Source organism: Acyrthosiphon pisum, chromosome A1 (assembly GCF_005508785.2).
Source record: "Acyrthosiphon pisum isolate AL4f chromosome A1, pea_aphid_22Mar2018_4r6ur, whole genome shotgun sequence".
Classification (NCBI taxonomy): Eukaryota; Metazoa; Arthropoda; class Insecta; order Hemiptera; family Aphididae; genus Acyrthosiphon; species Acyrthosiphon pisum.
In genome coordinates, this window is record NC_042494.1 from 109,469,688 (window position 1) to 109,481,148 (window position 11,461).

The 11,461-nt window shown below is 28.3% G+C and overlaps 2 protein-coding genes across 2 annotated transcripts; one reads left to right on the forward strand and one right to left on the reverse strand.

Annotated features, from left to right (window-relative positions):
* Positions 1–261: 261 nt before the first annotated feature.
* LOC100159988 lies at positions 262–3,074 on the reverse strand. The gene is made up of 3 exons (XM_001947613.4): positions 2,871–3,074; positions 569–655; positions 262–493 (listed from the first exon to the last, which is right to left on the reverse strand). The coding sequence occupies exons 1-3, from the start codon at positions 2,967–2,969 to the stop codon at positions 395–397; spliced, it is 285 nt and encodes a 94-aa protein (XP_001947648.1). The 5' UTR covers positions 2,970–3,074; the 3' UTR covers positions 262–394.
* Positions 3,075–3,227: 153 nt separating this feature from the next.
* On the forward strand, positions 3,228–11,236 carry LOC100162023 (histone deacetylase Rpd3). Its single transcript, XM_001946289.5, has 9 exons — positions 3,228–3,790; positions 7,807–7,919; positions 8,003–8,120; positions 8,207–8,562; positions 8,697–8,898; positions 8,965–9,273; positions 9,381–9,555; positions 9,635–9,726; positions 10,353–11,236. The coding sequence occupies exons 1-9, from the start codon at positions 3,745–3,747 to the stop codon at positions 10,415–10,417; spliced, it is 1,476 nt and encodes a 491-aa protein (XP_001946324.2). The 5' UTR covers positions 3,228–3,744; the 3' UTR covers positions 10,418–11,236.
* The last annotated feature ends 225 nt before the right edge of the window (positions 11,237–11,461 follow it).

The window sequence follows — 11,461 nt, forward strand, 5'->3', positions numbered from 1 at the left end:
ATTTCTTCTGTGACAGAGTATAGCATTCTATGCAGTTTTATATGGACAGAACGTGGACGATATTTTTTAACCCCGTATAGTTAATATTTAATAGTTTCATATTAATTCATAATATTATTTACTAAATTAATATTTATAAGTTTAAGTTGATTGTTTTGATCAAAAATGAAATCAATAATTCAATTATACTATTCAATATTCATATTACACCAATGATTAAGCTTACTGATATAAAGGAAATAAAAATTGAAATACACCAAGTGCATATTTAGACATTATGTTACATATTTATTAATTATATTTAGCAAGATATATGGATTTCACAGTTTCCATAAACAACTTTCTAAAATATTTATTATAGCTACAATTCATTTTTAAAATTAATTTGTTTTCATTACAGTTTAGTTCCATAGAATGAGTGATTTGGTCCTTTTCCAAATTTTTGCCAATCAATTCCAGTAACCGAAGGCTTATTTGGTAAACTTTCAAGGCCCTTAAATCAAATAACCATTAAATAACGTTTAGGATCATTTGTCATAACATTTTGAATAAAATATATGTATATTACTTGTGCCTTGTAGGGATCACCAGTTAATTCCCAGTCTCTGGCATAATATCTTTGAAGCCAAGGTTGACTAATATCGCGTCTGTAAACCTAGAATAATAAATATAATAATTCAAAAATGCCTTTATTATGAATATTAAGTTTGTTTAGGACAGCATAAAAATATTTAATGTTCCAGGATTTTACTTTTTTACAGGTATAAGGTATTTTAAATTTGTTGGTAAAAGAATATAAACCTACAGATTCAGAACCGTATCAGCCATAATGCAAATGACACTCATAAGTTATATTTTATTTAAGAAGAAATATAATGATACCTTACAAATCTAATTCGAAAACCTATCCAACAGAACGCGATAGGATTACTTTAATCTCATTGCAGTTATCCAATTATTTATTCATATCTTTGAATTACATTACTATATTATATAAATGTTAAAAAATCCCAAACAACCAATGTTAGCAGCTAATTACAAAAAATATAAAAATAATTACACTAATATTTTAAAACTTTTAAATAAAGGTTTTACGAAAACAATTTTCTCATAATTCAAAATTAACTTGTCGACTTATAAACGATGTTACATGCTCTAAAACAAGTATAAACAATAAGGATAAAATTAGTAATATAATAAATAATGACAAAGTAATTTATGCAAATGTGGATCCAGAAGGAGTGTCAAAAATGTTTAATGAATTTTTTACTCATTTTGGTAAAAAATGATCAAGGAATTTCAGTTTAGTAGCGAAAAATAATCTTATAAAATATGTCAATAATATATTTTTTTTTTTGACAGTTTGCTTTCTAAGAAAATTGAAAAATCAGAAGTAGTAAAAATTGTAAGAAACTCAATACTGTAACAGATATTACCTAATTTTGGTATTAATAGAGTGTGAATTTGTTTTGCAGTTACTTACTAAGCAAAGAGTTAAGACTAATGAAGTTTTAAGTTAAGAAAGTATTATCAAATTCGGTGTTCTTCAAGGTAGTGTACTAGGCTGAATTTTATTTTTACTGTACATAAATCTTGTTTTTGATCTTAAATTTGATGGATATGTGAACATTGATCCATGCTGATGACACGTGTTTATTTTTTACCGATATTTCTTGGGAAAGAGTTAACAATAAAGCAACAGTTGGTTAAGAGGTCAGACAAAGTTTATAAATGTCCAACACATAGAAATTTAACGCTAAACAATAAAAAAACAAATTTTATGACCTCTTCTATAAATAAAATCTCTACAAAATGTAACTCCATCATTTTATATAACTGTGTAATCAACACAGCTGTAAATCTATCAAAGTGGTGACAAGAATTTGTTATCTGGGCATTATCTTTGATAATAATTTAAAATGGAACTTACATACTTACATAGTTATAATTTAGTAGGAAAATTTTTTTTTTCCATGGTATCGAGAACCGGAGGGGGGACTGCGTTAGCTTTACTTCCCCTTGCGTTAGAATTACGTCCCCTCGATTTAGTAGGTAAATTACGATCTTAAACTTATAAATTTATTTCACTATAAAATTTGATTCCTAAACAGACAATGTGTGCTCTATATCAGTAAATTTTTTAAATATGGATTATTGGTATGGGGTAGTTTGGGTGTTAGTGTACTAAAAAAACTTCAAACTAATAAATATTATAGTGATCTGAATGTATTATCTTTTAAGTCACCTTATAAAAAAAATGCTAAACTGTTTGTATTTAATATTTTTATTAAAGGCAATTTCAGTAAATCACTTGTTAAGAACGTAGCGTATGATATTTCTGTCAATTGTCATATATGATATATGCAAAAAAAATCTTTCGGTCAGTCATTTAATGATTATCTAGGCCCTAAGTTATTTAACTCAATGAAAATTTAGTATAAAAAAAACATACACGTTATGCAGTTGTTAAAAAGATTTAATATAAATGGTTATTTTTAGATTTGAGCTAAATCTTTTAGTTTTATATCTGTTAAGTTCTTTTTCAATAAGCGTAAGCTCGTTTTAATTGACTTTAATATACTTTAGTTTTAATTAATAATATTTGTTCTTATATTTTATTTGAATGTACATTTTATCTGTAGTTTTTCTTATTAATTTGTTTCAAAATAATCAATATTGTATTAGGTACCCACTCTTTATCTCTATCACAATTCACAATAAGCTTGCTCATAACAGTTAGATATTCGTAGAAAATGAAGGTATTATGTTATTTTTATTAATGATAAATAAATAAAAATATAAAAATATTTCTTTCACCTAATATTTTTTCGTATTGTGAAACTTAGGAAAACCCGAAAACAGATACTCACATTATTGTAAACCAATTTATTCGACAGAGAGTTGATTCTGTCGGGTATGTTCAACAGCACGTACACGATAACGGCGGACGGTAAGGCTTCGTACCACATTTCGAAGTCACCCCGGTGTACAAATGGTGTGAAATTTGGAAAAGTAGTTGTGCGAATTTCTTCAATTCTTTTCCATCCACTTTTAATATTTTTATTCTGTTCTTATCGTGGTGAATAACCCAAGACGGCGACGACCTTGGGTTGAGATAAGGAACACATGTTTGACCACGTTTGCCAACTGAATGTGGCATAATGCAGCTGCCACGGCTCCGGACCCGATTATCGGCCCGGCGGTAGCACTGTTTATCTCAATGGCGTTTGTTTGTTTACTGGCCATTCGCGATTGGCTCCGAACACATTAGCTGCTCAAAATGTACGGTGCGTTTTTTACGTTTCCGACTCGCGTATACGGCGATGTTCTAAATAGTAAATAGTAAATAACAATATAAATTTCCCGGTCTATGCCGACGCCGGCCGTTTTTTAAATTTAATTTTATCACTTCGCTGGTTCGCACAACCCACCCGTGCATCGTTAGCGGCGCCGACGGCTTTGGGATTTTTTAATTTTTTATCCGTGTTTTTTGATCTCGTTCGTTTCCCACGGTATATTCTTCAACGGTTTGTCGTGCGCAACGAGGATCACCGCCGTTACCAGTTCGCCGTTGGTCGCACGCATGTATTGTTGACGGAGAAAACGTGTCGCCCAAATCGAAACACCAGTCCATCATCGGCCCGCGCTTTTTTTTGGGGGGGCTCAGTTAGCCGTACGCCACACTCGCACACACCGATAACTTCAAGAACTACCTAAACCACCGGCCAGACTTAGGACGCCACAATGTCAATCACGCCGTTTAAGAAAAGAGTCTGTTATTATTACGACAGTGAGTATCGTTTAAATCGTTGTTAAATTTGTTTTATGCTCTCGACTGTCATAGTTCAATGCTTCTGACGTTCCAGCGATGGCTAGTCATCCCTTGTTTCGATTTCTGGTCAGCTGCAGTTCAATAGCGTTTACCGGCTCTGTCGATTGTCTCCGCACAACCGGCACACAATAATAAAAAAACCTTAGTAATTATGCCCAGTCTGATGGGGTTTTCTTTTTTTTTTCAAATTCTGTCCTGTACTTCTGGATGACATATTTGTCTATTAGGGACTGTCTCTGATATTGTAATCAAGCAAACCATGATAAAGTACTACCCAAAGCTTCCTACTACATTTTTATAGTCAGGAACCTATCTGTTTTTAATTTTCATTGTTACCTTAAATATTTCTATGCACACACGACACACAGAATAAATGCAAATAGGTACCAAGGCGTTCAAGACATTTTTGAATTTGTCTTAGGTATGTTTGTTATTTTATTTTAGTCAAAATTTTTAATTTATTCCATTCTGTAGGTACCTAGGTATATCTGTAAAAATCTTAGGTACCTATAATCTGAAGTGTAAAAGTATCTAAAATATAAAATACTCAAATAAACTGTAGTTAATCATTGTTGATGACCTTAATTACTCTATATAAAGATTACAAGTAATTACATATAATTTAGTTGATTATACAATTAAATATAGCCATACTTATTATACATAAAAATCAGGTATGTAATATTAAATAAAAATTCTGAAATTTAACTATTGGGTATATAATATACCTACTTTACATTTTACTAAGAACTAAACTTTCTTTGTAGGTTAGGTTAGGTTTATGTATTAATATAATACTTATAAATTATAACAAATTAATATTGCATTAGACTAAGCAAATTTGGTAAAATATACATTTAAAAACTTTTTATAATATTTAAGCTCAAATCACCATTTTGGTATAGTTCGGCAATTACTTTATACATTTATGTCCCTATAAATTGTTTGCAAATAGGTTCCTACCAGGGTTTTTTTTAATGTTTTTTTCTCACTGCACAAACTTATTCCCACTCTTTGGTTATAGTAGGAAATTTGTTTACACAGACCAACCCCTACGGACTGTTATCCGTTGAACTGTCAGGGGTGACTCTAAGAGGGCCCTAGGTCCTAAAAAGTCTTAAATTGTATTAAAAATATGACTACTATAAATTGTACTATCTACGTAGTATATAAGTAGTAATACTTACTAAGAAATATTTACTTGAAAAAGGTAATTTGAAATAATAATTGTTTACAAAAATGAAAACAATCAATTAACTATAGGTACCTAATTTCTTTATAATTTTTGTAATATACTTTTACATCAAATAATAGTCAAAATGATAATTATAACTACAACTTTTATAAAGAAAAAATGTTAAGATATGTTTAAGTAAAAATACTTTTTTTGGTTCAACTAAAGAAAACTTTAAGTAGGTAAGTTATTAGATGTGTTACCAATCGAGTCCGTATATAAAAAAATAACTATTTTATAGGTATATAATTAAAAACTTTGAATTCTTATTGGATATGAAAAAGGTAAGAATTAAAAGAGAAAATAGGCATTTGATGTCAGAATGGAGTATTCTAGAAAAGCGTTTGGTAAAAAATTAATAGATTATCTAGGCCCAAAAAATTACAACATCGACATAATATCAGTATATAACATAAAAGTGGACATGTTCTATACAGAAATGAATCGTACCTATTGAAATGAAAAAAAATTCAGATTTGGTTGTTTTCAAAACTTGAATAAATAATAAGGAATTATATTTAACTGTTGTGGTTTAATATTAGTTATAACTTATTAGTATTCAAATTGTATAGATTGATTATTCAGGTCTTGTGCGCGTTTCTTATTTATAATTAAATTGCTCATAATATTATGTTATAATATAACTCTCTACCAACACCACAAGCATGTGCTTAAAGGTGGAAGATATATATTTGTATTTAAAAAAAATAGGATAATAATGAATAATATACTTAAAAATTTTTAATTGTTATAGAAACATTTTTTATTTTTATTTTGAAGTTTACTCAATTATTGTTTTATAATATACAATAAAATACATCATCCTGAAATTCTTTTTTTGCACTGCACAAAGTAACAATTTTCACTGCACAAAATGTGTCTCACTGCTCACTAAAAAAAACCCTGGTTCCTACTTATAGTTTTTACTAACAAAGATAAAAGTAAATAATTATGCAATATAAATTAATCTTCAGACTCAATAAATATGTTTGTTTTATTGTATTTTTATTTGCTTGATTGATAAATGATATAATCATAGTCAAGGTACCTTTTACTCGTGCTTTTACTTATACTACTTTACATTTTGGTAAGGTTTGTCATGTTTATAAATGGACAAATGCGGTTTATATTAATTCCTTATGTTAATTTTTTAATAAAATCATTGGAGAAGAATTTTAAATGCTACCTAAATGTGTATTGGTTTTGATTTTTTTTATAATAGATCTAAGATATAATCAACATACCTATCTAAAATTTAAAAATTTCAATTTAAGTATAACATTTATAATCAAGAGGTGTCACAAATGTGTGATTTCCCAATGTGTATATAAATCCATTATCTGTCTGTAACATAAATATTACTTATTGTACAAATTGTATAGCTTGTAATTTAAAAAAAAATAAAGACAATATTTTAAGTAAAAGATAAAGTATAGGTAACATTTTGTGTGGCATCCAAATAAATAATTACACATAGGAGTATCTCGTTAAATTAAGTATTAAAAAAATGTTTATTATGTATTTTATGTTTATAAATTCTATGAACTGTTTATTTTTTTTCATTTGCTAATACAAACCCAACTATCTAATGATTTTTTATTTTTAATCATAAGTAGATATAATCTTTTATATTATGTAACTATTTGTAAGTAATTTTTACTTAACTCTTATAATATAATGTCACTATTCAGAATAAGAACAGATCGCATTCATGCATCGCAACTGAACTTGGCGCTGCCAGACCACCTGGTGGCCGATTTGTTAATTATTTGGTAAAAGTGAATATTTTTGGAGGCAGTCGTATTGGGTATGGATGTGTTTTTGTCCACCACCAGGTCTGTTTTTATTCTGAATAGAATATATAATCACTAGGCAGGGTATGTATTTTTTGAAAAATACAACACAAAATATATTATATCATGGCTTTCTATAAAATTTATAACATAAGGTTGTTTCTTAGCCATATGCTGGTTTCACATTTTATCAATTTTTAATTTCTTAATATCAGTTGTGATTTAATAAATTGATTTATCCCGTATTTTTATTGTGTTAACCTTATAACCTAACCTGGAGACTAATGTTAATATTACATACCTATCCTAGATGTTGAGGAATCCGAGGAGAAATCCATTAAATATTGATTAAATTTTGCAGAAAATTTTATTAGAGTCAATTTATAGTTTTATACCACTGAATTGTATAAAGTGCCCCACTGACGACTGTTTTCATTGGTAGAATTACCATACCTAAGTGATTCAAATTTTAATAAATAGGTACAATAATTTCAACAGCTTTTAATTCATGATACATAGACTTAAAAAATAACAATTATTGCAGTATGATAAATTAGGTACATAATTGTTTAGTTTAGTTCCCATATGATATGTTAGTCAATACTTGTATATACACAATACATAAATCAAGCGCCATATTCAATTCCTAAATCAACAAATTGTACTTTTTATAAACATTCCAAGGTATATTATCTAATGTAAAAAAATATGAATTCTTCTTGTTGTTGAAATATAAAAATGTAACTTAATATTATAATGTGTATCTCTCTAAGATATTTATAAATACCACACAGCTTTATACTGAGGTATTTATACTGTATAATGTATTAAGTAATTAAATTTGTATTAAAGTTTCTGTGCCTATGTTTGCTTTTAATTGATGGAAAACTTTTTCTATCAATTTCAAAAAGCTTTTTAATGTAATTTACAATTATACATTTTTACAGGTGACATAGGAAACTATTATTATGGACAAGGTCATCCAATGAAACCACATAGGATTCGGATGACTCATAATTTGCTTTTAAATTACGGTTTATACCGAAAAATGGAAATATATGTAAGTCAAGTTTGATATATTTTAGTATTAATGATATTTTTCAATTAAGTAATTTACTAATAAAATCAATGTTTATAATTTAGAGACCTCATAAAGCAACTGCAGAAGAAATGACCAAATTTCATAGTGATGAGTATATACGCTTCTTACGAAGTATTCGTCCAGATAATATGAACGACTATAATAAACAAATGCAAAGATGTAAGTATACTGTCGCTTTTACTCATATGTATCTGTAAATATTGATTAAAAAAATAAACTAAATCGGTTATTTTTTTTTTATATAGTCAATGTAGGTGAAGATTGTCCAGTTTTTGATGGTTTATACGAATTTTGTCAGCTATCTGCGGGCGGTTCAGTAGCAGCAGCTGTAAAGTTAAATAAGCAATCTGCAGATATTTGTATAAATTGGGGAGGTGGTCTCCATCACGCTAAAAAATCTGAAGCCAGTGGCTTTTGTTATGTCAATGACATCGTACTTGGTATATTAGAATTGCTTAAATACCATCAACGAGTATTGTACATCGATATTGATGTTCATCACGGTGATGGCGTTGAAGAAGCATTTTACACTACTGATAGAGTTATGACAGTTTCATTCCACAAATATGGCGAATATTTCCCTGGTACTGGTGATCTCAGAGTAAGTCAATGAATAATAAAATAATTAACCTGTCGGTGGTTGCAATTGTTTTAATATTTAATGAATCAGATTTTATGTGGTATCTGGTAAATAAATTATTTGATAACAATGTTGAAATGTTTTCATTATTTTAGGACATAGGTGCTGGAAAAGGAAAATACTATGCAGTTAACATTCCCTTAAGAGATGGAATGGATGATGATAGTTATGAATCAATATTCGTACCAATAATTACTAAAGTAATGGAGACGTTCCAACCTAGTGCAGTTGTATTACAATGTGGAGCAGATTCACTTACAGGAGACAGGCTAGGATGTTTTAATTTAACTGTTAAAGGTATGAAAGTTTTATATATAATACATTTATAAATTTACAATTTAAAAACTAAATTAACATTTATAGGTCATGGTAAATGTGTTGAATTTGTGAAACGTTATGGTTTACCTTTTCTTATGGTTGGTGGAGGTGGTTATACTATTCGAAATGTATCTCGATGTTGGACATATGAAACAGCTGTAGCCTTAGGAGCTGAAATTGCTAACGAATTGCCGTATAATGACTATTTTGAATACTTTGGACCTGATTTCAAACTTCATATTAGTCCTTCAAATATGACCAATACAAATGCTACTGAATATTTAGAAAAAATTAAAAACCGACTTTTCGAAAACTTAAGAATGCTACCTCATGCCCCAGGAGTTCAAGTCCAAGGTAAGTTTTATCATACTCCCAATTTTAATTAAATAGTATATTTTTTAATACGCACACTTGAGTTTTGAATGAACTATTTACTATTTAATTCTCATTTTTATTATTAGCTATTCCTGAAGATGGTGTACGTAATGAATCTGAAGATGAAGATAATGTTAACCCAGATGAAAGGAATCCACAGTCCATTACAGACAAACGAATCGCACCTGACAATGAGTTTAGCGATAGTGAAGATGAAGGAATGGCTCCCGGAGTAGGGGGTGGTGGCCGAAAAGATAACAGGTATAGCTACTGTTTTATTTTTACCATTATAATATTCCATGTAGTAATTGTTGTGACTATAATAATGTTTTTGATTTAGATCTTATAAAACGGTTGCGCCTGCTAGAAAACAAGCACGTTTGGACTCTAATAGGATGGAAGTAGATGAACCTGAATTTAATATTCTAAAAGGTAGTTATTTTTTATATTACTCACAACACAAACAAAAATGTGGTATCAAACTGCAGTGGCTAAATGCCAATTTTAAAATGTCCATTGTATACGTCAGTTTTTAATTTAAGCTTCATAAAAAAAAATCTGTGTTTAAGAATGTCCACACTAGTTTTTAGCCAAAACTACATTTTCTTACATATTTACTATTTAATGTTCCAAAACAAGATCTTGTATGAAGGTTTGCTAAGTGTTCTTCATAAATGACAGCTACATTTTTCCCTTTAAATAATGCCTGAATGCACATAAACATTGTGAGCTAATTTCTATAATCCTTATGTGATGACGTTCTGTTTTATTTGCTACGCATATAATAATTAAGTTAATAGAATAATGTTGCTTACAGTGGTGTAAACAATTATGTTCATCAAATTTTAATTGGTTGGATGGGTAGGTTCTGTGAGTTTCTAATATAGTTATGTTCTCTTCTGTAGCTTTATGAAATTATGTTGCATTGGTTTATACAACTTTCAAGTATAAGCAGTGTTGTATTTACTATTTAGGGCGAGCTTCCCTAAATGCTTACATTTTATCCATAAAATTATTGGTTCAATTGTGTTAATTAATATCTTAAATATTTGTTTTAGATGATAAAGAAGACAAATCTGTTAGTTCTGATGATTCTAATAAAAAGGATGCTGTCAAGTCGTGAATTTATGACTAAAATATAATAAAATTGTAAATAATAAAAAAAAAAAAGTAAAACAATGATTTACTGTCATTCATTTGTGTACATAACTTCGATAATTAGGGCGGTATAATGTAATTTAGTAAATTATCTTATTTATAGTTACTAATTTATGGTTTATGATTGTTAACTCTAATAATAACGCCCTTAGTAAGTTTTAAAAAAATGAAGTAAGCTGCAATATTAAGCTGAGTATACGGCAAATAATATATTTCGCTACAATTGTTTCTACATTTTTATATTTAGGTATATCAATTGGTTTTAATTTTTGTAATTATATTAGTTTATTTAGCAGCTGAAACATTTTAAACAAATGGAAGTGATGACGGTGTTATTTGAATGTTCAACTACAACAAATATTTTTTTATGATTTGTGGTTATTAAAGTTAACAATTCTTATTTAATTTTTCAAACTATTTTCATCATTACAATATTAAGTAACGTCGGTTAATATAGAATGTGTATAGTACAGACTAACATATCTTAATTTTCAATCAAACAAATTTTATATGTTTTTAGTTCTGGAAACTTTTTTTTTTACATTTATGAGGTCATCAAAATTACCAGGTCAGCTATTGATAAAATAGTTGTAATCAATTTTTTTTTTTTTATCAAATTTATTATAGACTTACGTCTTATTAGTTTTATTAATTAGTAAGATCTAATATAAGGTAATAATTTTCAATCCTAATTATGTATTTTATTTTGTACTATTAAATAACTATATATATATATATATATTTTTTTTTGTATAAAACAAAATAAATAATATTTATTACATTATTTTATAACTATTCTGTGTTATTTTATGCATTTCAATCTATGGGCCGATATTATTTTTTTAATCTACATTAAGGGGATTAGTGGCGTTGATTTCCTGTCTTTGTCTAACACACGCCCAACTTAAGAATTTAGACGTGTTTTTTGTCCAACGTACCGATTGATATAGTGAAGCGATAAAAATTCTGAAAACAGATTTGAATTTGTCGTCAAGTCTACTTGAGATCG

What these genes read in the sequence shown, in the direction of transcription:
- LOC100159988 (XM_001947613.4), bottom strand. Translation starts at nt 2,969, where the DNA reads ATGTGGTACGAAGCCTTACCGTCCGCCGTTATCGTGTACGTGCTGTTG. An exon ending in ATAAATTGGTTTACAATAAT is followed by an intron (nt 656 to 2,870) that starts GTGAGTATCTGT and finishes TTATTATTCTAG; the next exon opens with GTTTACAGACGCGATATTAG. An exon ending in GTGATCCCTACAAGGCACAA is followed by an intron (nt 494 to 568) that starts GTAATATACATA and finishes ATTTGATTTAAG; the next exon opens with GGCCTTGAAAGTTTACCAAA.
- LOC100162023 (XM_001946289.5), top strand. Translation starts at nt 3,745, where the DNA reads ATGTCAATCACGCCGTTTAAGAAAAGAGTCTGTTATTATTACGACA. An exon ending in ACCGAAAAATGGAAATATAT is followed by an intron (nt 7,920 to 8,002) that starts GTAAGTCAAGTT and finishes TTTATAATTTAG; the next exon opens with AGACCTCATAAAGCAACTGC. An exon ending in CCCAGGAGTTCAAGTCCAAG is followed by an intron (nt 9,274 to 9,380) that starts GTAAGTTTTATC and finishes TTTTATTATTAG; the next exon opens with CTATTCCTGAAGATGGTGTA.